General features: G+C 47.6%; 1 protein-coding gene across 2 annotated transcripts in view; it reads left to right on the forward strand.

Annotated features, from left to right (window-relative positions):
- The window catches only part of FAM120A (family with sequence similarity 120A), a 131030-nt gene that overhangs the window by 92297 nt on the left and 11832 nt on the right, over positions 1-26901 (forward strand). For both annotated transcript variants that reach the window (XM_054034177.1, XM_054034176.1), the window contains exons 12-16: positions 11138-11252; positions 20206-20415; positions 21446-21629; positions 23926-24063; positions 25570-25711. In XM_054034177.1, coding sequence (XP_053890152.1) covers positions 11138-11252; positions 20206-20415; positions 21446-21629; positions 23926-24063; positions 25570-25711 — 789 coding nt within the window. The remainder of the gene's footprint in view (positions 1-11137; positions 11253-20205; positions 20416-21445; positions 21630-23925; positions 24064-25569; positions 25712-26901) is intronic.

The raw sequence follows: 26901 nt of genomic DNA on the forward strand, positions 1-26901 counted from the left end.
TCAATAGGGCTGCAACAGTACTGCAAACAATAATTAATTTGTCATTTTTAATTAGCAGAATTATCAAAATATTGTCTGGTATTAAACCCTAAGAAATCACTTCAATCTTTTTAGCTATGTCTTATTTTTTAATTTGAAACCTGAACAAAAAGTTTTTGGCTTCATTCTGGTGGCTTTTCTGTTCACACAGTAATACTGTTTACTTTAGCTGTTAAAGTGAGGACTCTGAATAAGTCTTCTTTGAGTGATTGCACATGTCCATTACACTGTAGGTATTTGTGCTCTCCAGTGCACAGTTGTTGAAGAGTTTTTTTCCTTGATAGTACCTGTCGGGGCAGCCTGAGTACTCTCTGCTGTCTCATACACATTGGTCAGGCATAAAGGGCTAACCCCCCCCCCCACACACACACACACACACCTCATTGCCTTCCTACCACCTGTTACGGTTATTGAAGCTCCCTATCATTGCTTCTGCAAGTCTTTCTCAATACCTATATATTGTACCTATGTGTAGTTAGTGCAATCTAGTAGTTACTCAGTTTGTTAGTTTAAAAAAAATTGTTTTTATTGTTTGAGCATGTACGAGTCCCGGTACCGGAGGTATCCCCCACACTCTCTGGATTTCAAGCCCTGCCTCTATTGCGGCTATGCCGAATAGGGACCCTCACCCCCAGCTGCCTTAAGTACCTGGAGGAAGTTCATGTGAGGGACGAGTGCAGCATTTGTAAGGGCTTTAACCCTGTTCAGAAAAAAGACAGGGCAGTCAGGTTAAAATATCTGCTCATCAAATTGGCTTTGTGGCCTCCATCTGAGCTCTCTAAGTTGCTCTGGATATAGAGCACCTTGGCGTTGGTCAGTAGCGCACTTGCCACGCTACTGATACCGAGAGGCAGATTGGCATCCCCAGTGCCGGAGAAGAGGCATAAGAATCGGACTCGGCACGAGGACCATCAAAGAGGATGAACTCTAATAAAAACTCAGAAGGGTGATCAAAAAGGAAGCACTCCCTAGAGCACACCTCTAAACAGGGGAGTTCGTTGACTCCAGAGGCCAATGTGGGCCTGTCGAGCCTGGTTCCCCAAGCATCTTCATTGCCATCTCCTTGCCCCAGTGTACCACACAGTATCTTTCTGGTACCCAGTCTACTCCTGAGGTGTTTAAGGCTGCGAAAGGGTTGTTGAATCTCAGTGCTGCCATCACCAATGGTTCAAGAGTCTCACCTGGCACCAGTGACGATGGTACCACCTCCAGCGCCTTCCCCTCCCCACTAAGCAGTTCCACCAGATGTGGCATCAAGGTACCAATGAGACCAGTACCATCTAAGGGAAAGGCACAGATGATATCCCTGTCTCCGCTTCAGAGTCAGTCTTCCTCTGCAGTCCAAAGGGTACCGTACCACCTTGGTCTCAAGAAAAAGCTTCATCCATATCAGACTCTGAAGTGGTTTCCTATGTTTCCCAACCCAGCTGGTCCCACTGGGGGAGAGATGCCACCTGCCTGCCCGGGTTTCTGCCACAATACCAGCAGGGAGTTTACAGGAGGTATCCTTGGACTGTGTATAGCTGGGGTCCAGGGACATATTAGTGGCCCTTTCGGGACCCGTAGGTTCCTCACCCCAGTCAAGAGCATCCCTGCAGCCATCTGAGCTGACTCCATCTGCTGGGCGCTAGGAGCATCGTCGCCACAAGCATCTTGGTACTGAGCAGACTTGGGATCTCTTACATGAGCAACTATAGGAACTGAACCATTAGTATCCTCTTCCTCCTCTCCTGATGAGACAGTCATGGTGGAGCCTTTCTCCACTTCTGGGTGATTTATTTTAAGACTCCATCAGGAGCTGTGAGGAGGATGGCTAGGGCACATGATATCCACCTGGAGGAGTGGGAAAAATTCCACAAGCTAGTGGCTGTTCTAATCTAGCTCCAGATAGAATAGCTCTGCCAATAAATGCGGCTTAGAGCCCACCAAGATTCTCTGGCAGACCCCAGCTTTTCTGCCTCTGACTGCTGAAAGAGTAGAGAGAAGGTACTATCTCCCCTCCCGGGGGTTTGAGCACTGTATAACCATCCTCCTCCAATGCCCCTTGAAATTGCAGCAGCCAATGAAAAGGAATGATAGGGACACCAGACTTCAGCACCAAAGAATAAAGAGGACAAGAAGTTGGACTTATTTAGGAGGAAGCTTTATTCCACAGGTGGATTAGAGCTTCACATTGTGAACCAGCAAGCTGTGCTGGGATGCTTTGATTTCACTCTGTGGGGGATGGGTTTGAAATTGAAAGACAAGCTCCCATGTGAGGCAAAACAAGAGTTCCTCACTTGGATAGAGGAGGGCAAGTTAGTCGCCAGAACAGCTCTACAGGCATGTCTCGATGCAGCAGATTCTGCTGCACGCAACATGGCCTCTGCCTTCACTTGAGACGCTCATCCTGGTTGCATTCTTCTGGCCTCCTTCCAGAGATGCAACAGACCATTCAGGGCTTACCCTGTGAGCAGCCATTCTTCTCAGAAGAGACAGATGAGACTCTGCATAGTCTCAAAGATTCTAGAGCAACTCTGTAGACCCTGGGCATTTACACTCCAGCAGTGAAGCAAAAGGTGTTCTGTCCTCATCAGTCTCAGCGTTTTCAGTGATTTATTTCTTGAGTCCAAGACCTATCATAGAGAAGGAGCAGAGATTACAAATGATAACCCCCATCACTGCCCTTTGTATCTGCAGCCACTGGTTCAAGGCAGGCAGCATCTTCCAAGAACTAATTTTTCATGGGCAGGTTGAGAGCAGTCTGCCAGTTCCAAGAGTGCCATCCTTTATTATTCCAATTCTTCCAAAACGCCTGTCCTACTTCAATCATCCTTGGGCCCACATTGCAATAGATTGGTGGGTTGTAAGCATGGTAGAAGTGGCATATTTGCTCTGTTTTATTTTTGCCTCACCTTTCCTTTTCCTTTCCCCATCCCTCTTCAGGGACAACTCTCACAAGAAAGCAAGTCTGCAAGATATATATTTGCTTCTCCTTGTTAGGAGCTGTAGAGAGTCCCTCCCTTGTTCAGGGGAAAGAGGTTTCACTCCTGATATGTCCTGATCCTGAAAGCAATACAGACAAGTCAGTCCTGTCTCCAGTAGAGAAAATATAATTTATTGGAGCGGTTCTGGAGTTGACAACAGCTAGGGCCTTGCTACACAGACAAGGTTTCTTGCAATTCAAAGCCTCATTCTGAACTTGAAGTTTATCCTCTCACCATAATGAGGAACTATTTAAGACTGCTGAGGCACATGCCACATGCACTTATGTGGTACAGTACGCCAGACAGTGCCTGAGAACCCTTCAGGGCTGGGTGGCAGAGGTGTATACTCCAAGAAGGCACCACATAGGCATGTTAGTGCATGTCCCAAGTTGCATCTTATACTCCCTAGACCGGTGGGTAGTCCCAACCAATGTATGCAGGGGAGTTCCTTTCACTCAGCTTCAGCATTCACTTACCTTAGTCAGGGATCCCTGGATCTGAGGTGGGAGGACTCAGCTGGGATACCTGCAAACACAAGGTCTTGGTCTCCCAAGATCTCAGTCTGTACATAACCTGCAGCTCCCTGATGTTTATCCTTTTAGCTTGCATAGCATTCCTCCCTCACATCAGGGAGTGGACATATTTGTGCCAACCGGCACTGTGATCATTAGGTTTTATGTAACCCCATCTTCACTAGCTAGGAAGCAGTCCTACTCTGGGATTTCTGTATCAGCAACTCTCTGTTTCTGAACAGGCCCACCTCCAAGAGGCTCAGAACACACTGGCAGGGTGTAAAGCTTATGCAGGGTAAACTCATAAATTGTTCGCCCTCTATAACACCGATAGAGAGAGATACTCTGGGTTAATTAATAAGTAAAAGTGATTTTATTATATACAGAAAGTAAGATTTAAGTGGTTCCAAGTAATAACAGACAGAACAAAGTGAATTACCAAGTAAAATAAAATAAAACACGCAAATCTAAGCCTAATACAGTAATACAACTGAATACAGATAAAATCTCACCCTCAAAGATGTTTCAATAAGTTTCTTTCACAGACTGTATGCCTTCCTAGTCTGGGCATAATCCTTTCCCCTGGTACAGCCCTTGTTCCAGCTCAGGTGGTAGCTAGGCATGATGGCTGCCCCCTTTGTTCTGTTCCACTCACTTATATATCTTTTGCATAAGGTGGGAATCCTTTGTCCCTCTGGGTTCCCACCTCTCCTTCTCAATGGAAAAACACCAGGTTAAAGATGGATTCCAGTTCAGGTGACGTGATCACATGTCACTGTAAGACCCCAAGCTTTCATTCCTCCCAGCCTGACTCACAGGAAGGCCTGCCTGCAAACAGAGCCATCCACAGTCAATTGTCCTGGTTAATGGGAGCCATCAAGATTCCAAACCACCATTAATGGCCCACACTTTGCATAATTACAATAGGCCCTCAGAGTTATATTTTATATTTCTAGTTTCAGATACAAGAGTGATACATTTATACAAATAGGATGACCACACTCAGTAGATTATAAGCTTTGTAATTATATCTTACAAGAGATCTTTTTCATGACGCATAGTCCAGTTCTTCTTCGAGTGCTTGCTCATATCCATTCCATTAGGTGTGTGCGCGCGCTGCGTGCACGATCGTCGGAGAATTTTCTACCCTAGCAACACCGGCGGGTTGGCTGTGGAGCCCCCTAGAGTGGCGCCTTCATGGCGCTGAATATATACCCCAGCCGACCCGGCGCCCCCTCAGTTCCTTCTTACCGCCCCTGACGGTCGTTGGAACTGTGGAGCGCGGCGTAGCTGTTCTCCACTCTCCCTAGCTTATTCCGTTATTCACAGTTATAGTTATAGTTCTAGTTGTATATAGTTAGATAGTTGTTTATTCACTTTGTTAATAGTTGTTATATAGTTTAAGGGGATTAAGGGGGTTGTCTCCCCCTTTTTCCCCCGGCGCGTGGCCGGGCTCATGCCCAAGGCTCCCGGCTTCAAACAGTGCGCCTCCTGCGCTAAGCCTATGCCAACGAGTGACCCGCACGACTCGTGTCTGAAGTGCCTGGGAGAGTCCCATCAAACAGATAAGTGCAAGATCTGTAAGGCCTTCAGACCGAGGACCAAGAAGGAGCGGGACTTTTGGCTCCGGCAACTCCTTATGGAGGCGGCACTTAGCCCGGACGCTCCATCGGCGCATCAGGCCCCGGCACCTAGCACCTCGGTGCGCAGTGCCCCGGCGGCACCGACCATTCCGACCACGTCGGACAAGCCTCCACGGCACCGGACCTCGTCGGCACCGCACTCACAGCAAGTGCCTCGGCGCCGTTCGTCATCCCCGGGACATAAAAAATCCCATAAGACGGGGACTGCCGTGCCGAAGACGCCGGCTCCCCCGGTGCCAGGGGTAGAGCCGCGTCCGCCTGTGGAGCACCGAAAACAGGTGCCTCCAGCACCGTCGACTCCGGCTCCGAGGCCGTTGAGTCCGGTGCAGACAGGGTCACCCCCGCGACCGGCGGTGATACAGTGCCTCCCGTCAACCCCAGAGACCTTCGCGACGGCGAGAGACTTGATCGCTCTCACGGAGCCGGCACCGCCCCAACCACCGGCACCGTCGGCACCGTTGACTCGTCCGGTCCAATCTAGGGGGAAACCTGCCTTGATGCGCCCTCCATCGCAGGGGCTGGAACCACGGCACCGGTCCAGGTCCCGAAGCAGGTCCCCACGCCGCTCGCAGTCCCGGCGCCAGATATCACCTCGGCACCGGTCGTACTCGCGGCCAAGATCATCGTCGCGGCACCGCTCTACGTCTCGGCACCGCTATGATCGTCGGTACCGATCGACATCGAGACGTAGTTCTCGGCACCGCTACGATCGATGCTCGACGTCGAGAGGCCGCTCCCGGCACCGGGCCTACTCAAGATCACATTCCAGGTCCAGGTCTGACTCTCGGCACCGACGTAGTCATCGGCACCGATCCCGTTCTCGGCACCGTTCGCCGGCACTGCACAGGGACCGTTCATCTCTGGGCCGGCACCGTATGGCACCGTACCTTCCGGAGCTCGTCTCGGCGCGGTCGGCACCGCCATGGCCATCCAGATCAGTGTCCCGATCCTCCGATGGGGCATCGAGATCGGCATACCCCCCTCAGGGACAGGCCGATGATCCGGACATGGGCCACTGGCAGGAGGTAGCGGAGGATCCCGCTCAGGGACCTTCACACTGGTCGTTTTGGACCCCGTGGGCGTACCACCAAGCTCAAGGGGCTCCACCACCATCAGCCTCTCGCTCGGTGCACTCTGAGCGAAGGGCCCCAGAGTCCACCATCTCTCGCCCTCCTCCAGGGGGCTTGGAGGCCTCTGTGCCTGCACCTGACGTCCTGGACCCAGAGGCAGGTGATGCTCCGCTCCAAGGCTCATTGGACCAGGCCCCGCCCTTGGATCCCTTGCCACCTGAGGCATCTTCCCCAGATGAGGCAGTGGCGGGCACAACGAGCACGGGTCCACCCCCGATTGATCTCCGGGCACACCAGGACCTATTACGTAGGGTGGCACGTAATATGGACCTTCAGGCAGAGGAGATTGTGGAGGTGCAGGACCCCATTGTGAACATCCTCTCTGCGGATGCCCCATCCAGAGTGGCGTTACCCCTGATCCGCACGATCCAGGCTAACGCCACTACGATATGGCAAACTCCTGCCTCTATCCCACCCACAGCGAGAGGGGTGGAAAGAAAGTACTTTGTCCCCTCAAAGGACTATGAGTACTTGTATACCCATCCCCAACCGTGTTCACTGGTGGTGTCATCAGTGAATGCAAGGGAGCGCCATGGTCAACAGGCCGCAGCGCCCAAATCGAAGGAGGCTAAGCGCCTCGATTTGTTTGGCCGTAAAGTTTATTCAGCCGGAGGGCTGCAACTTAGAGCAGCTAACCAGCAGGCGCTCCTGAGCCGCTATAACTTTAATTCCTGGAACTCTATGGGGAAGTTCAAGGAATTGGTTCCCCAAGACTCCAGGGAGGAGTTTGGGGCCTTGATAGAGGAGGGTAAGAAGGTGGCTCGGACCTCCTTGCAGGCCTCCTTGGACATAGCGGACTCGGCTGCGAGGACCCTGGCTTCGGGTATCGCTATGCGGAGGATCTCCTGGCTTCAGGTTTCGGGTTTGCCTCCGGAGCTGCAGCAAACCCTACAGGATCTGCCCTTTGAGGGACATGGATTGTTCTCGGACAAGACGGACTCTCGTCTGCAGAGCCTCAAGGACTCGAGAACAATCATGCGCTCCCTGGGGATGCATGTTGCGGGTCCCCAGCGCAGACCATTTAGGCCCCAGCCTCAACGTTTCTACCCCCCTCCACCTCGTCAGAGACAGGACTCTGCCAGAAGGCGGGGGCGAGGTGGTAGGAGAAGGTGGACTGGCCCTCAACCCGGTCAGAACCAGGGGCCACCAAGGCCACCTTCAGGCCCAAGGCAGAACTTTTGAAGGTGCGGTCGAGGACGGCGCCCCAGTCATCCCCCAGGATCCAACCCCCTCCTTTCGAGATCGCCTCTCCCACTTCCACCGTGTTTGGTCCCTTATAACTTCGGACCGTTGGGTCCTTCGCACGGTGGAGAGGGGATACGCTATCCAGTTTTCTTCAATCCCTCCCTCCCACCCCCCTTCCCCGTCCCTCTTCAGGGACCCTTCTCACGAGCAACTTCTTATACAGGAGGTTTCCACGCTCCTTGCTATGGGGGCCATAGAGGAGGTTCCAGTAGAGTTAAGGGGCAGGGGATTTTATTCCCGTTACTTCCTGATCCCCAAGTCCAAAGGGGGTCTGCGACCCATCTTGGACTTGCGCGGACTCAACAAATTCGTAGTGAAGTTGAAGTTCCGCATGGTCTCCTTAGGGGCCATTATCCCTTCCCTCGATCCGGGAGACTGGTTCGCCGTCCTCGACATGAAAGACGCATACTTTCATATTGCAATTTACCCGCCTCACAGACGCTTCCTGCGATTTGTGGTAAGCAAGGTGCACTACCAATTTGCAGTCCTTCCCTTCGGCCTATCCTCGGCCCCAAGAGTGTTCACGAAATGTATGGCTGTCGTGGCAGCATACCTTCGTTGGCAAGGGATACAGGTGTTCCCGTACCTAGACGACTGGCTGGTGCGCGGTCGCACCAAAGAGCAAGTTCGAGATCACGTTCACATAATAGTGCACACATTCAACGAGTTGGGCATCCTACTCAACAAGGACAAATCCACTTTAGAACCTACCCAGAGAATAGAATTCATCGGCGCAGTCCTAGACTCCAGACGTGCACAAGCCATCCTGCCAGACAACCGCTTTTGTACCATCACGAGCCTTATTCAAGGGCTCAGGGCCTTCCCAACTACCACGGTGAGGTCGTGCCTCACCCTGCTGGGTCACATGGCTTCCTGCACGTACGTAACCAGGCATGCCAGACTTCGGCTTCGCCCACTCCAGACCTGGGTGTCATCGATATACCGCCCACATCGGGACAGCCTGAACATGGTGGTCACGGTCCCGAACTCGGTCCTGACCTCCCTCACCTGGTGGCTAGATCACAATGTGGTTTGCAAGGGGATGCCATTTCACGCCCCACAACCCTCTCTGCACCTGGTCACAGACGCTTCATCTCTGGGTTGGGGCGCCCATCTCAACGAACACCATACCCAGGGCCTGTGGACTGCACCCCAGATAGCTCTGCACATCAATGTTCAGGAACTGATGGCGGTGCGCCTGGCGTGCCAGGCATTTCTCAACCTCCTACGTGGCCGCTGTGTGTTAATTCTCATCGACAACACCACGGCCATGTTTTACATCAACAAGCAAGGAGGAGCACGTTCGTCAACTCTATGCCAAGAGGCCATTCACCTGTGGGACATCTGCATCGCCCACTCAATCCATCTCACGGCATCGTTCCTCCCTGGAGTCCGGAACACTTTAGCGGACCGACTCAGCAGGTCCTTTCAGACGCACGAGTGGTCTATCCGTCCGGACATCATACATTCCGTCTTCCAGAAGTGGGAGTTTCCCCAGATAGACCTGTTTGCATCTCGAGACAACAGGAAGTGCCACGTGTTCTGCTCCCTGCAAGGTCGAGCTCCGGGCTCCCTCTCGGATGCGTTTCTCCTTCCCTGGAAAGACCACCTGTTTTATGCCTTCCCTCCGTTTCCTCTGGTCCACAAGGTACTGCTCAAATTGCGCAGAGACCAGGCACAGGTAATTCTGGTCGCTCCAGCGTGGCCGAGACAACATTGGTACACCACACTGTTGGAGCTCTCGGTTCAGACACCGATCCCGCTTCCATTATGTTCGGATCTCATCTCTCAGGACCACGGCCGGCTGCGTCACTCCGACCTGCAATCTCTTCACCTCACGGCGTGGCTGCTCCATGGTTCACCCAGGCAGAGCAACAATGCTCACTCTCGGTCCAACAGATTCTGTTGAGCAGTAGGAAGCCCCCAACACGAGCCACGTACTTGGCCAAGTGGAAGCGGTTCTCCTGTTGGTGCGAACAACGAGCCACGTCCCCGTTACAGGCACCTATTCCTCTCATATTGGAATATCTCCTCTCCCTAAAACAGCAGGGGTTGGCGATATCTTCAATTAGAGTTCACCTGGCCGCTATATCAGCCTTTCACCCAGGGGAACTCGCGTCCTCGGTATTCTCTAACCCGATGGTCGTTAGATTCCTCAAGGGCTTAGACCGGATGTACCCACAACAACGTCAGCCCGTCCCGACGTGGGACCTTAACCTGGTTCTCTCCAAGCTCACAGGTCCTCCATTCGAGCCACTGGCCACCTGTTCACTTTTGTACCTATCCTGGAAGACAGCCTTCCTCGTAGCCATCACCTCAGCAAGGCGCGTTTCTGAACTCAGGGCGCTTACATCCGAGCCCCCTTACACAGTTTTCCATAAGGATAAAGTGCAGCTTCGTCCACATCCTGCCTTTCTCCCTAAGGTGGTTTCTCCGTTTCATATCAACCAGGATATATTTCTCCCGGTCTTTCATCCTAAACCACATGCTACTCGCCAGGATCAACGTTTGCATTCTCTGGACGTACGCAGGGCCCTGGCTTTCTATATTGACCGCACAAGGCACTTTAGAAAGACGACACAACTCTTCGTTGCAGTGGCCGACCGAATGAAAGGCTTACCGGTCTCCTCACAACGCCTATCCTCCTGGATTACGTCTTGCATCCGGACTTGCTATGACCTGGCAGGTGTCTCAGCACCGCACCTCACCGCTCACTCCACGAGGGCCCAAGCTTCCTCGACTGCTTTCCTGGCGCAAGTTCCGATCCAGGACATTTGTAGAGCGGCGGTTTAGTCATCAGTCCACACGTTTACAGCTCACTATGCACTAGTGCAGCAGTCCAGGGACGATGCTGCATTCGGATCAGCGGTTTTGCACACAGCAATGTCTCACTCCGACCCCACCACCTAAGTTGGGCTTGGGAGTCACCTAATGGAATGGATATGAGCAAGCACTCGAAGAAGAAAAGACGGTTACTCACCGTTGTAACTGTTGTTCTTCGAGATGTGTTGCTCATATCCATTCCAAACCCGCCCCCCTTCCCCACTGTCGGAGTAGCCGGCAAGAAGGAACTGAGGGGGTGCCGGGTCGGCTGGGGTATATATTCAGCGCCATGAAGGCGCCACTCTAGGGGGCTCCACAGCCGACCCGCCGGTGTTGCTAGGGTAGAAAATTCTCCGACGATCGTGCATGCGGCGCGCGCACACACCTAATGGAATGGATATGAGCAACACATCTCGAAGAACAACAGTTACAACGGTGAGTAACCGTCTTTTACATTATATTCATACTCACTAGCATATTTTCATAAAATCATATAGAGTGCAACGTCACATTGCCCTCCTTCCCATTTCTATCAGAGTCATTCCGGTAGGAAGGAGCTGAGGGGATCCTGGGGTGGCTCAGTCCTTTATGCCTGCGTAATGTGCGCAAGACCGCAGAGGGCACTCAGGCCGTCCTGACAGTAACTGCTAAGGATAAAAACTCTCCAACTGTGCATTGGAGTCCACAGACACCTACATGGAATGGACATATGCAACATATTGCGAAGAACAGCAGTTACAGAAAGGTTAGTAACTGTTCTTTGTTTGCTTTTGCTGTAGGTATATGGTGCAGTGGCCAGGGATCCGTATACTTCGTCGCCAGGAACTTGATGCTTTCCTTTCTCAAGCGTTGTCTCCAAAACTCTATGAACCTGACCAGCTACAGGAACTTAAGGTAATTCTTAATCTAACTTCCTTCATTAGAGAAATCTACTCCCAACTAATCCATAATATTAACATTGAGCAAGTGATGTTTTTCTCTAAAGACATTAAGCATTAAGGCCCAGTTTTTTAAAGGTGATTTAGGTATCCACTGTGACTTGTTTGTGCTGGGAAGCTTCTCCAGGATCATTTAATCTCCTGTGTTCTGAATATTGTACAGCTCTTTAAAGTATTCTTTCCATCGCTTATTCAATTCTTAGAAGTAGTAAACATCCTGATAGAAAGATGAAGAAGAAAAAAGGCACTGGGAAGTGACAATGTCTAATCAGTTTAGGAGCCTATTTCTCATTTTCAAAAAGGATTTAGGCACGTGAAAGTCAATGCGATTTTAGGCTCCTAAATCCGGTGTTGCAACACTGAGCACCATAACGCCTAAATATCTTTAAAAATCTGGTGTGTCCCTTCAATGTATATAGGTCACTTAGTATGCGAAATGCAAACTTTAAGTGCAGCAAAGACTGGTACTCACTCAGTTGTAGTGTATTGTTTATATTATGAAAATAAAATTTGATGGGCGGGGGGGGTTGGTGAGATTTTATTCTTACTATTTTATGATAGCCCTTTGAAAGCTTAAACCAGAAATCTGTTTCTGAAGACAGCTCTATTTTCCTTCTTGTGAGGTTGCTCTTGAATCATCATCTGGCTGATTTAAATAAATAGATTTCTTTGTTTAGGGTCAAAAGATCCTTGTAGCAGTTATTTTGGGTGGAAAAACACAGAAGTTTATGTAGACTTAAAAGCATAAATAAAGAGGTGGGGGAAGCAGTCTTCCAGCATTGATTGCGTTCCATAAATATTAACTTGCATACTTTTAAAAGACTTTAGCAGAGATACTTATCTTTCTAGATACAATTATATATTATGAAGTAAACATAACTAGCTAACCCAGGGGTGGGGACCTTTTTTTCTATCAGGGCCACTGACCCACAGAAAAAATGAGTTGCAGACCACACACAGCCCTGCGGGGGTGGGGGCGCGGAGGCTCGGGGCTTTACTCCGCAGCAAGGTGAGCTGGCGCTCACATCTCCAGCCCCGCAGAGGGCAGAGGCTTGTGGCTTCCCCTAGGCTTGGGGATGCGGCCAGAAATGAGGGGTTCAGGGTGTGGAAGGGGTCTCCGGACTGGGGCAGGGGATTGGGGTGTGGGAGGGGGTGAGGGCTCCAGCTGGAGGTGCAAGCTCTGGGGTGGAGCTGGGGAGTTTGGGGTGCAGGAGGGGGCTCCGGGCTGGGGCCAAGGGGTTTGGAGTGCGGGAGCGGGCTCAGGGCTGGGGCAGGGGGTTGGAGTGCGGGAGGAGGTTTGGGGTGCAGGCTCTGGGAGGGACATTGGTTGCAGGAGGGGGCTCAAGGCTGGGGTAGGGTGTTGGGATGCGGGTGGTTGTGTGGAGTCTGGGAGGGAGTTAGGGTGCGGGAGGGGGTTCCGACCTGGAGCAGGGGGTTGGGGTACAGGTGTGGGTGTGGGGAGGGAGTTAGGGCATGGGAGGGACCTTTGTATGTCGATCTGTCTTCACAGTGGCACCTTCTTAGAACCCCTATCCAGAATTCTGTGCCCCAGAATGGAGAAAATGGCAGGGTTTAGTCCTGTATTTGTAACAGACAGATGGATCTTGAGCCCATCCAGCACTCTGCTAAATTAAAACGAAAGAAAGCTTTAGCATGGGGCAGGGAGTTGGTGACCTGAAGCAACCCACTCAGTCTTCTTTATGTTGTTGGAAGATGGCCGATGGGAGAAGGAACAGGAAGCGTTCCACTTCTGTGGCCTCACACTAAAGGAATAGTTGTATGTAGTCTAACAGAGTCCCCAGTATAAGAAGTAGAGCCCAACCAAGCCAGAGAGGACTGTGTCTTCCTACAGTGACTTGAAGGTGATTGCTCCAAGCCAGTGCATGAGCATGTGCTGTACTGAACTGAATGGGCAGATAGCAAAAACATCTTTTTTCCCCAAGTTGAGATCCACAGTTTGAAGACACTGCAGAGAGCAGGGAGAAGCAGCAGCCCATGACATTGCTCTCCCTAGTAGCTGGAGCAATGCAGCTCACCTAGATTTCAACTATCTAGGGTCAGACAGGTAGATGCATTGTGTTTCCTCCTGCCACCAGGATCCAGCCAGTGGGAATGCTGCAGAGATCATGCATTGTCTGTATGTTTTCCTATGGTGTCAAGCAGGCTATATCTTGTCAGAGCCTTACCTGCCTGTGTTTACTGCTAGCCCCCAGCTGTGTATTCTCTGTCTGATCCTTTAAGCAAGTCAGATATCATCTTTAAGAAGCCATCTCCTATTTCTCCCACTCGTTTCAGGAAGGATCCTCTGGCTATCATCCAGCCGTAAAAAGAAGTTGCATAAGGAGATGCATACAAGAAAATCAAATCAGTTGACCCCAGTGAATCCCACATTTTAAGCATAAAAGAGCTAATAAATCCCATAAACGATTATGCGAAAGAAAAAAAAAATCCTGAGTCTCGATCAGAATATTATTTGGATTGTTATTCAGCAGGTGGAGAGAATAAATCACTTTCCAGGATCCTTGCAGCCCAAGGATGCCTGAAAAGCCCAGATTAAAAATATATATAGTATATATATCCAAAAGGAAATGAGGGAAGAGAGATTCTTCATTGTCATCTTTCTCTTTAAGCTTTTAATTACCAGAAGAAAGGAGATAATGAGACCTAGGACAGAATGCAGTCAGCCAAAATGAGCACATGCTGGGTTCTTACAGGACTGCTCATCTGTCGCTCTCAAAGCAAAAGCTCTCAAGAAACCTGTTTCCGCCATTGCGAATGAGATCATTTGCAGAAGTTTTTCTCTGATTGCTAAAAAGCAACATATCAGATTCCTGAAAGCAGCATCACTAAGTCCTCCCATCATTCACAATTGCCCATGTGGAGCCTGAACTGAGTCATTCAGGACCGTTGCTGAGATCAGTGTCTCCATATTTTCTCACACTCAGTTTCTCACATTCAGTTAAGGAAAGTCTTAAAATAAATGTTTTAACCATTCAACTACAGTGTGTTACCTTCCTTCAGGATAAGGTGGTTAACGGTGCTGACTCAGTAGTCAGACCAAAGGATAACTATCTTTTGCACCATCAGAGAGACAGTGCACATCTCTCCAGGAAAACACATAGAGAGCTTTTGTCCAAATCATGAACATCCCTTGAGTGAAATACCCTAAATGTTTAGAAGTACAATCAGAATATATTTGCACATGTCTGAGACCTACAGAAGTCAACACAAGTACTTTATCCTGCAGCAGGCTGGGGGGCATACAAAGTCTCAGTGGCAGGATGGATCAAGACATGTATCTCAGGGTCTCACAAAGCTAACTGGGCAACCTTACTTGTAGGTATTGATGAAAACTCAAATGGCAACTTCATGGCCAAAAGGTAGGATATGTCATATGAGGAAATCTGCAAGGCAATAACTTGGTCTTCATTCCTCACATTCTCATAACCCAACAATGTAGACATAAAGTCCTCTGCAGATTTTGTTTTGTGTGTGTTAACAAAGTAAACAGTCTTGCCCAGTCTCCAATTTCAGTGGGTAGAGGCGGAAACCCCACTATGAAAACTGCTGGACACAAAGGTTCCAGCAGAAGAATCCCAGAGGAGAATAAATTGTTTTGTCTCTGAGAAGAATGAGTGGCAGAGACAAGGCCACTGATAAACAGGATATTTTACCTTAAAACGTCACGTATTTGTTGATGGAGAATTTTTTTTCTCCATCAACAAGTTTTATTTTTAGGTTGTGTGTAGGATTAGTATGGAATTTTTCCATAATACTTGTTGGTAACTGCAAATGAAATACTTAATGCTCCATTGTTACTGTCTTCACACACAGCTGCTGCTTTTTTTCTGTTGAAGTCAGGCACAGAAGGAGCATGTGGGTTTGAACACAGCTGCATATCTGCAAAGTGATTTGGATCCTCTTTTTGTGATCTTGGAGATTTCTGATTTATGTGCATGAAAGATAAAGCAATTTAATTACTATTGAAAATTAATGGCAAATGTTCCCAGGAAAGGATTGACATCTTCACGTGTCAACTGAACAGGCAGAGTTTACTCCTGAAGGCATTCTGTGCCAAAAAATTAAAAATTTTGTGCACAATATTTTTTAATTCTGTGAAATTCTGCAAGCTTTATTTGTCAATAAATAAATGCAGAGGCTTCAGCATGGCACAAGCCACTGGCTGCACAAAGATGGGAGATCACTCTGCAGCCTCCCCGCCCCCAGGATACGGATTCAGTGGGGAGGCTGCACCCAACCCTGACACAGCTCACGGCCTGGGCCTACCCCAGAAACACCATGGGGCCCTGTCCCTCTGTGCCAGGTGCACCAGCTGTGGGGAAGGCAGGCTCAACCAGGCAGGGTCCAAGTGTGGAGGGGCTCAGTGTGGGGGGAGAGGATTCTGTGTGGGACAGTCTGGGTGCAGGCAGCTCTGGAGGGGGGGTCTAGGTGTGGGGGGATCTGGATGCACCAAGGCTTGTTTGGAGTGCACGGGGTTCCAGGTGCAGGGGCTTCCTGGTGAAGGTGGTTGGGGCTCAGTGGAAGGGTCTGGGTGTGGGGGTCTCAGCAGAGGGTGCTGGGTGCTGAGGGAGTGGGGCTTGGTGGGTGTGGGTCTGGGTGCAGCTAGGTGGGGGTCAGTGGCATGGGGGTCTAGATGTGGGGGCTCAAGGGAGTGGGCCTTGTCAGGGTGGGGGTTTGAATGCAGGGAGCTCAGTGTGGGGTTGGCCTGCGTGCCGGGGTGGGGGTCCAGAGGCAGAGGGTCTGAGTGCAAGGAGGTTCCAGATGCAGGGATTGAGGCTCCATGGGGTGGGTTTTGGGTATGGAGGGCTAGGGGGGTTCTGGGTGTACAGGGTGAGGCTTGGCAGGGGTGTCAGGGTATGGGAGGTCCAGATGCATGGGGGTTTGGCGGATGGGGGAGCAGCTCCCTGTACAGAGACCCCTCCCCCTGCTGCTGAGGCGCAATGGGGGCAGGAAGCAGGGGAGGACAGTGAGCTTCCTGCAGCTGGAGGAGGTTTCTGGGGGCGGGTCTGACACAGCCTCAGCCACTCCTTGCAGAGGAAGAGGAAGTCCCGTCCTCTCCTGCCCAGCCGGGACTAGCAGCTGATCCCAGCTCAGGGTAGGAGCCACTGGCTGGGGTGTCCCCAGCCCTGCGGTGATTTACCTCTCCGCCAGTTGCTCTGGATGCCTGAAACAATGTACCTGCGCTGGTAGGAAGTGGTGCGAAACTGCTTTTGCTCTTCCCTTTGCTTCCTTGTAAGAAAGTCATTTTTCTGCGGGGAAGCAAAGAAATCTGCAGGGGACATGAATTCCGTGCACACGCAGTGACGCAGAATTCTCCCAGGAGTAAGAGTTCTCTTGTTTACGCACCGAAAATAAATGCTCCTTATTTTCTTTCCATTATCTCCTCTTATCCCTCAATCAGTCTGTTATTTTACTATCACATACTCATTCTGCATTCTTTCAGCTCCAACTCTTCATTAATAAAATTTGTTTTTCTAATGATACAAGACTGCCTTTCCCAATTTCTACAGATGCTGACACAATTTTTCAAAGATGGCAACCTAGAGCTAATAGAAATTCCTTTGCAATGGAAGTGGGCCTGAGGGGGAAAACTCAATGTTTCAGAACTGAAACATTAAAAAACGAAATCTTAAAGTTGAGCACTCCTGAGAGTTTCCAGCAGTAAACCGCAGAATATACATTGAAAACATCAAAATATTTTTTTGCTATCTACAGTTTAAACAATATTAAATGCAAACATTATCAGAGAATTTCATGGAAATCTCTTAACCTTTATTTGCTGTAACATGTTCCAAGACTGTCTAAAAAATTTATGTAATCAGCTGCATATAATACATGTTATGGGTGCTCTTAAAGCAGCACTGAACTGTAGTGTGCACCTTGTAAGATTTTTATACTTAAGCCCCAAACTTTGGGGTTCAGCTGAGATGTTCTTAGCACAGGATCTAGGGAGTGAGGGAGACAAGGATGGTTTTATTCCTCTTTCCTCAATCCAGTGGCTAGTTCAGCTCCAATGCAATTTATAGCAGTCTGAGTATTTTCAGAGTTTCATTAGAAACCACTGTAATCTAATTCAAACTACTGTAACTTCTATCAAAATGGGTTTAGAATTACACTACAGGTGAGTGGTATGGGGCTTGTTCACACATGGATAATCATAATCACAATCACCAAATGACATACTCTGTTAAACAGGAAATTATGGTAGAGTTCAGCACATTGCTTTTGTTGTAGACTTAACTGTCAACTTCTTTTAACATCAGATCACAAAAAGGTAAATGGAAGCTGGATTCTGATCTATGTGCTAACTTCAAAATTCTATTCTTTAAACAAAAAAGTTTCTTTAGTGTGTATGGGGAGGGGGGGTCACCTACTTGACTGTCCAAATAATTACAACCAACAGAGGAAATAAAAGAAACGTTAATTTCTTTTCATTTTGGGAGAAGAGAGGAGAAGAATAGCATTGATATTTCTTAACCTGCGCTTAACTTCTAGCTCTTTTTAATACTTCTAGTTAAGCAAGCCCAACGCTATTTGAAGATATACCTTTTCTCCCAGGGATGTGGCGAAGTCAGAGAGCAGCTTCTCAACTGTCAGTTGCATGGAAACATTACTTTAAATCTCACAATGGAGATCCTTGCTTGACAACATAAGCGAACAGTGCTGTCTTTGTCCTACTGTGAAAAGAATTAAAAAATTATATGATTGCTACCAATCATTAAATCAGCACAGGGCATATTTAAGGCAGCCTTCCTCTTATTCCAGTCACATGACCCCTTCCCTCTTCCACCATCATTTGGGTTTTACTTTGGCATGAATTTTATTAGAGATATAAGGTAGGTGAGGTAATATCTTTTATTGGTTAAACTTCATCTTCCTTGTGTGTCTCATATCCTGGGACCCACACAGCTATAACACTACAACAAACATGAGTTTTTATTCTTCTCTTCGTTAAATCTCATTTCTGTAGCTAATCTACTTGTCATGACTCATGAATGAATATTAAAATATGAAATGTAAATTTGCATTATTTGAAATCAAATGTTTTCTTTTGGAGTGCTGGTCTGGGAGCAATCCTTAGAATACTTACTTGTTCTGAAAGTATTTGTAGTGGTCTGCCAAAGTATTTCTAGCTTTGGAACTGGTAGGTCATGGCACATTGGACATAAAAACTGTTCTTGATACTCTTGTTTTTCTTCCTAGCTGTTTCCAACATGATTTTAGTGAGAAATATCTCAGTAATCACTAGAGTTGAAGATTTTGTGCTTTATGCCAGTGATTTTTGAACTGGGGTCCACGGACCATTGGGATCCACAGACTATGTCTAGGATTTCCAAAGGGGTCCGCACTTGCATTAAAAAATTTGTAGGGGGTCCGCAAATGAAAAACGTTGAAAACCACTGATTTATGCCATTTGGAAGCCGAATGCCAAGCTTACAACTAAATGGTTTTGTATGGATTTTAAAGCAGTTCTCTAGCAGTGCTTAACGCAATGGCCGCAAAAAATCATGTCATATTTTACATTCGTGTGATAGGAAAGCAAGCTCTTCATCAGAATGATGTGAAATTAAGGTTTAGTAGCTCATGAGCTCCTAGATCAGGGGCGGGCAAACTTTTTAGCCTGAGGGTCGCATCGGGTTCCAGAAACTGTATGGAGGGCCGGTTAGGGGAGGAGGTTGTGGCTTGGCCCCCACCCCTTATCCGCCTCCCCCCTGGGACTCCTACCCCATCCAACCCCCCCCCCCCCCACACACACACACACCGTTCCCTGACAGCACCCCCCCGCGTGACCCCGCCCCTATCCACCCACCACTCCCTGTCCCTGTCCGCCCCCGGAACCCCTGCCCCGCCTGCCCCTCGCCTCCCCATCCAACCCCTCCTCTCATTCCTGACTGCCCCCCTGGAACCCTTGCCCCATCCAACCACCCCTTCTCCCTGTCCCAACTGCCTCCGGAACCCTGCCCGACAGTCCCCCGCCGCCCCATCCAACCCTTCCTCTCTTTCCTGACTGCCCACCCAGGACCCCTGCCCTCATTCAACCCGTTCCCCGCCCTCTGACCACCCCGACCCCTATCCACACTCACGCCCACTTTCCATCCCCTGCCCTCTGTCCAACCCCCCCCCCCCCCACTCCCTGCCCCCTTATCGTGCTGCCTGGAGCACTGGTGGCTGGTGGTGCTACAGCCATGCTGCCCGGCTGGAGCCAGCCACGCCGTCGCCACCGGGCTCTGCAGCTGCACTACCCCAGAAGCTTGCAGCCCCACCACCCAGAGCATTGCGCCAGCAGTGGAGCTCAGGCTGTGGGGGAGGGGGAACAGCAGGGGAGGGGCCGGGAGGTAGCCTCCCGGGCCAGGAGCTCAGGGGCTGGACAGGAGGGTCTGCGGGCCGTAGTTTGCCTACCTCTGTCCTAGATCTAGAGACAGTTGCTATATATAGTTAGAAAGGTAAGAGATTCCCAGCAGTACACAACGTTAATTTCTAGGTGATTCATAGGATTTCCTTTAAATTTTCACTGGCTCCCTGACTTTGTAGTGAGATTTGTCACTGGTCCATAACTGAAAAATCTAGTCATTTTAATTCCTTTGTTTGTTTGTGTTTGTATGGCATCAAAGGTTTTACTGCCTTTGTGTCTTTATTTTTATAGGAGTGACAATCCAGCCTCCTTGAGCATTGTAATTTTGGATGCACAGGTAGCAGACTCCAGTATCTGCACACACAGGTGGTTTTGTGTACAAAGTTGCTCACAAATAAAAGTCCACTTATTGAAAATCCGACTCTTAACAATTCTGCTTTCAAAATAGACATGAAAATAATTGGCATAAATTAATAACTTGGAATTCTATCTGATACTTTCCGTATGTTCAACCGAAATTTCATTTTCCTTAAAGATTGAGAATCTGGATCCCCGAGGAATTCAGCTGTCTGCTTTGTTTATGAGTGGTGTGGATATGGCACTCTTTGCAAATGATGCTTGTGGACAGCCAATCCCATGGGAGCACTGCTGTCCATGGATGTATTTTGATGGGAAACTGTTCCAGACCAAGCTCATCAAAGCAAGCCGGGAGAAAGTTCCTCTCATTGACCTCTGTGATGGTCAGGTAGGTAGTTTCTGAAATGCAGTTTTTTCATATGTTCTGAATTTTCTTTAGTATCTAATGCAGTTTATCTGGCAGTTATTGTTGATTTAAGAGAGTGTGGTCTTTCTATCTGGAATATAGATATCTTTGGGGATGGGAAATGGATCTTAATTATTAGGGCTCCTCTTGGGGAGAAATGGCATTTTAATAGACTTTGAAGGAAGTAGAATGACTTCTTTTTTCCTCTGTCCTGTAATCTCAATAAACAGACTCAAGGATTTTCTAGTTACTTTGAGGATGTACATGAATTCAAATTATCAAAAGACTATTATGCGTACATATGTAAGATACATATCCGGAAATTGAAATCTTGTACATTCTCAAAGTAATGAGCAAATCAAGGAGAGCTGGCAGCTATCTCTGTTCCTTCTCAGCAGTAGCATTTTGTTTTGCATCAAGATGGCAATGCTGTCAGAAAGGGCTATGCTAACATTGCTTTTACAAACAAACAAAATCCAGTACCTGATATATTTGACAGAGAATTGGAAAGAGTGAAGTCGGGCTTACAACACCTATTCTCAAAAACCCTTAATTTCTTACAGAAAACAGATTTTAAAAAAATAAACAATGTACGAGTATCACAAAATATCACCAAGTGATTGCTCATGGTAGTTAATTTTACTGCAGTAGAGTGCATAGTATAATAAATGCTCATCCCCTTTTTTGACTTCCTGGGTGATCTAGAGAGAAAAGAGTTGGTAAGACTACCATTTGGCTGTATTTGTTTCTGACACTTGGAAAATTGATTGTAGATTACTACATTAACTTGAATATGGGGATTTCTTGTGAATCAGTGAAATGTGGATAGTAGATTGTTACTCACTATAGCAAATTGTGATTTATCCATTGAAAGCTAGCTTTATTAAGAAATATGGGTGTGTCCCAACACCAGTCTGCATTTAGTATTCCCTCAGTCAGGTTGATAAACACAAGTTGCATAGCACAAATACAAGATTTTAACATTTATTTGTGCACTTTTGTTTACTTGTAGGCTGAGCAGGCTGCCAAGGTTGAAAAGATGCGTCAGAGCATCCTAGAAGGATTAAATTTCTCCAGGCAGAATCATCCACTCCCTTTCCCACCTCCACCTGCCATGCCTTTCTATCCAGCTTCTATGTATCCTCGGCACTTTGGGCCAGTCCCACCACCTCAGGGCAGGGGGAGAGGTTTTGCTGGTAAGTGAGTGGTTGACAGTACATGTACATGGATTCAAATCAGTATGAAATAAATACTGTCATGTCATTCACATTCCAAGATTGTGTTCTGATTCATCAACCCAACTTCATAGCAGTAGTGCAGTAAAATAAATGGTCAGAATATGGTCCAGCGTGTCTGTTGCTGGAAGTATAATTTTTATTGGCTGTGCCCTAGTAACTGAGGAGCCTGTAGTAATACCATTTGTTTCTTTCAAGATTGTAAGTAGCTGTGCCAGTGCAAAATGCCTTGGAGGCTATTGTTTGTATGTAGAGGAAAAAAGAGGAGTAAATCCACCTAAGAGGATAGGAAAAGTACAAATGATAAAACTGCCTTACTTTAAAATGTTCACATTTGTAAGTGTAGAGCAGGGGTAGGCAACCTATGGTACGTGCGCCAAAGGCGGCACGTGAGCTGATTTTCAGTGGCACTCACACTGCCCAGGTCCTGGCCACCAGTCCGGGGGGCTCTGCATTTTAATTTAATTTTAAATGAAGCTTCTTAAACATTTTAAAAACCTTATTTACTTTACATACAACAATAGTTTAGTTATATATTATAGACTTCTAGAAAGAGACCTTCTAAAAACATTAAAATGTATTACTGGCACACAAAACCTTAAATCAGAGTGAATAAATGAAGACTTGGCACACCACTTCTGAAAGGTTGCCGACCCCAGTGTAGAGTATGAACGAATGGCTTAATTTATGAGAGGAACAGGATAGCTGTTGGGGCTGAAGACAATGCCCCCACCCAATTTTTAAATTTAATTTTGGTACTTGCATTTAAACAGAGGCATGTCCTAGAGTAAGCACAAGAGATGACTGAATGATCATGCCATTCTCAATTTGTTTCCCTTCCTCATAGCAGTAGCCCCACCCACAAAGGGCTACATATGAATGTATATTTAATAGTCAGGAAGTTTAATAGTTATGGGTTTGGGGTTTTTTTGGTATGGCAAGTGCTATCATGGAGGCTTGTTGCCTCAAAACTTGTAAGGATGTTAACTTATGCATTGGAGGTTCAGATCTCCAGATTCACAAATATACACCTCTACCCTGATATAATGCGGTCCTTGGGAGCCAAAAAATTTCACCGTGTTATAGGTGAGGCCGCGTTATATCAGGGTAGGGAGAGGAACCGCTCCCCGCCCCAGCTCACCTCCGCTCTGCCTCCGTCTCCTCCCTGAGCATGCCGCTGCCACTCTGCTTCTCCCTCCTTTCCAGGCTTGCTGCGCCAATCAGCTGTTTGAGCCGGCAAGCCTGGAGGGGGGGGGGGGGGGCGGAGGAGAAGTGGAGCGGAGGCGGCACGCTCAGGGGAGGAGGCGGAGATGAGCAGGGAGCAGTTTCTCTGCACCCTCTGTTACTTGTTGGACCCTCCCTGGGACCCCCCCTCTCCCTGCCCCAGCTCACCTCCATTCCACCTCCTCCCATGAGCGCGCTGCAGCTCCGCTTCTCCCCTTTCCCTCCCAGGCTTGCCGTGCCAATCAACTGTTTGACGCGGCAAGCCTGGGAGGGAAGGGGGAGAAGCGGAGCTGCAGCGCGCTCATGGGAGGAGGAGGCGGAGCGGAGGTGAGCTGGAGCAGAGAGTGGTTCCTCTGCACCCCCCCCCCCGCCCCTTACCTGCTGCAGACCCCCGCCCCAACTCACCTCCGCTTTGCCTCCTCCCAGGAGCGTGCCGCAGCTCCGCTTCTCATCCCTCCCAGGCTTGCCGTGCCAAACAGCTGATTGGCGCAGCAAGCCTGGGAGGGAGGATTAGCAGAGCTGCGGCACGCTCCTGGGAGGAGGTGGCGTGGAGGTGAGCTGGGGAGGGGGGCCCCAGGGAGGGTTGCAGCAAGTAACGGGCGTGCGTAGAGGAACCGTTTGCGGTAACACAAATTCGGATATAACGAGGTAAAGCAGCCCCGTCCTCCAGAGCGCTGTTTTACTGCGTTATATCGGGGTAGAGGTGTATTTCCTACCCAAATAAAGGGGTACACTTAGTGGCTAGGAAACACATAGGCCAAGATTGAAGTTACTCTGGATAGGACCCTCTAACTAGTGGTGAGTTGCTCCTGCATTTCATCAGCCTCTGATCTGTCTGGGCAGTGGGGCTCCCATGTGGCTCTAATCCCTCAGGCTGCTAAACCAGCAGCCTTTCTCCTGCCTTATGTGTTGAATGGCAGTAGTCACTGTGGCTCTAAAAGGAACATGACAGCAGCTTATCTTTCAGGGAATTCCCATATACCCAGCCCCCTCACAGCTTTTCCCCTGTCTTTCTTTACCCTGGGTCTAACAGGAGTCTGTGGCTTTGGAGGCCCTTATGGGGAAACAGTAGCAACAGGCGCTTACCGGGCCTTCCGGGTGGCAGCAGCAGCAGGACACTCCGGAGCCTTCTCTGGCAATGACAACAACAGGACTAGCAAGTTTCAGGGCGGTAATTATACCAAACCCCTTTTCTTAGAGCTTCTGGCAACAGCTTCTTTCACTTCACAGTCTGGTCTCAGGTTTTCCACTGGCTGCCAGTTTTCCTGTCTCCCTAACTGTCTCCAGCTATCACTCTTCTAGAACCTTCTCGGGTTGCTGTGAACTCACTCACTGACTGCTGTACTCTACCGGAATCTTTTCCCTAAGTCCCTGTGGCAAAGTGGTCTCGGTGCCAGTCTGCCTGTTACATTCTTGTTCCAATATAAAAATGCTTTAACATTTAAGTAGAAATTCTGTCTTGTGCTTCATAATGTTAGGATATGTTATAACAAGCTCAGCTTTGCTTGGGTATGTTAAAGATTTTCTACAATTGGAGAGCAAAAAGGCATCTTGAAAAAGTGACACCGTAGAAGTTCTTGTATTTGTGTTACTGTTAATCCATCCTTCATTGGTGCCTCATGTCAGTTTGGATTTCTGGCCTAAGTTAATATAAGTGTTTAGATTTCTTTGTCCATTGTTTTTCTCTTCTGTAAAAGGGGACACTGGAATTCATGGATTTCTAGTTACTTACTTGGGCTACAGGTTTCCCATATACCTAGCTGTATTCTCTAGTATCTATGCTTCTATTTAAAAAAACAAGCAAATATTTCTAACACTCTATTGCAAAAATAATCTTGCCAGTGTAAACAGTACACAATTAAAGCTGAAAGAATTGTATAGAGAAGTATGAACCATCTACATTTAACCAGGGCTGTCAGTTTTAAGCGTATTAACCTTTTAAAAACTAACTACATCTGCATAAATGCCATTTTTAACCCTTTCATTGCTGATGGTCTTACCAGTAACATCTAGCTCTAGTGTGCTCACCTGGATTTCTGGAAATACGTTATGCCCTGATCTAGCATTAACTTTTAAGGACACTAGACAGGTATAAAAATGCTAATTTTGAATGTCAGTGATACTGATATTCTCTGTTTTTTGGATACTAAGGTTTTTGCTTATGTCATTAAAAAAGGAGGGTAAAAGTAGTGTTTACAATTAAGTCAACTCAAATGCTACTTCTATAACATAGTCCAATGTTAGTAATTTTTTAATGACCTTTCTTGTGTATCATGCTGATGAAAGTACAATAGTAAATCTAGGACAAGAGAATCTAAAAATAATTCCTTCTCAGTTACCTTCATGCTATCACCTTGTTTAAAAAAAATCCTTACATATTTTTCAAAATTTCCCTTCAGACTCTCAGTATCTATCTAAACATTTTTTCGAATTACTGAAACTGAAGTAGTCACATACGAGTATTTATTTTTTAATTCATTTATTTTAATAAAGGACTTCTAGACTCCAATTTTAGCTATAATTTCTTTAAACAACCACATAATGAAAATTAGTTTCACAGTATCAGAAAAGGAAGCTCTTTGTGTAATGAAGATTGACAGAGCATATTTTTCCATTCACTAATAACTTTGATTTTATGATTGTAAAGAACAATTTTTGGTTTTGCGTTTATGTGCAGGAGTCCAACCTATTCCTTCTCAGGGAGGGAAGCTTGAAATAGCTGGCACTGTCGTCGGCCACTGGGCTGGAAGCAGACGTGGACGTGGCGGGAGAGGGCCATTTCCTCTACAGGTGGTTTCTGTTGGAGGACCAGCAAGAGGGTAAGTGCAAAACCACAGAAAATGTTCTTAACATAATTCAGTGATTCGATACACTAGAGAATCCAGGATGGGGGAATGAAGTGACAGCAGAGGTTTCATAAAGTATTATGATTACATTTCTTTCTGACTTGCATGTGGAGTGGACTAGGTAACAGTAATGCCATTACTCAGGAGTTCAAGAGCACTTGTATTTTAATTTTAACATGTTTTTTCTCAGTAGGTCAGATAGTGGTCCTGTACCAGGATATGACTCAGTAGTATTTCAGTTACAAGGTTCCCGGAGATTTATGATCATTATTTGTGTTATAGTAGCATTTAGCAAACTTAATTGGGATTTCAGCTCCATTGTGCTAGGCACTGCACAAATAATTTAAACCCCAAAAGTTAACAGGAAATTAATATATTTTGTGTCTATAATTATTTGCAATCAGGTGTAGCTTCAAAAGAGCAGAGTAAAATAGGTGTATTAATATCTCTTATATAGTAACCTCTTCCTCACTCTTCCCCACCATTTACAAAACAGTATCAAACACCTAGCATATAGGCCACATCTGGCCTCAGTTGATGTGGTTGTGACCTGCATGACATTATTAGATCATGCAAAATCTAAACTTTTATTTTTTTTAAAAAGTTTATAGCCCCTCAGGTTTTGAAGGTAGCCCCTCAAATGTGAAGTGAATGTAAATGCAGTCATGTCTTCCTGGGTCTGTGGGTAGCCAGAAACAATGAGTCTGGAAGGCATGATTTCCCCTCCCCCTGTTAATTTAGTTCAGATATAAACTATAAAGCTCAATGCTAACTCTTTAACGTCATCATTGACTATTTCATTGCTGATCATTTTATTGGCCAGAATAGGGAAGTGGGTAGAAGTGAAGCCCTTGAATAGGTAGAGAAAGAACTGGAAGTTGCTGCAGGGAGGGAAATGCAGAGAGGAAGACCAGAAGAAACACAGTGACAGGCAAAAGGGAGACAAACAGAAAAGAGGATGGGGAAGGAAGGAAAAAAATAAAGGGCAGAAATAATAGTACTAAAGGGAACAGATTTAGATATACATAAAGATGTATTCTGCGCTGCTTCTTTGTACAAACAATCCTATGGGCTTCAGTGGGAGTTGAGCTTTGAAGTGAGGACAGTATGTAGATATAAATTTATTTCACAGTAATTGGGACTCCCTCCGACGCCTCTTCACA

The sequence above is a fragment of the Malaclemys terrapin genome, chromosome 7 (assembly GCF_027887155.1).
Source record: "Malaclemys terrapin pileata isolate rMalTer1 chromosome 7, rMalTer1.hap1, whole genome shotgun sequence".
In the NCBI taxonomy this organism is placed as follows: domain Eukaryota; kingdom Metazoa; phylum Chordata; order Testudines; family Emydidae; genus Malaclemys; species Malaclemys terrapin.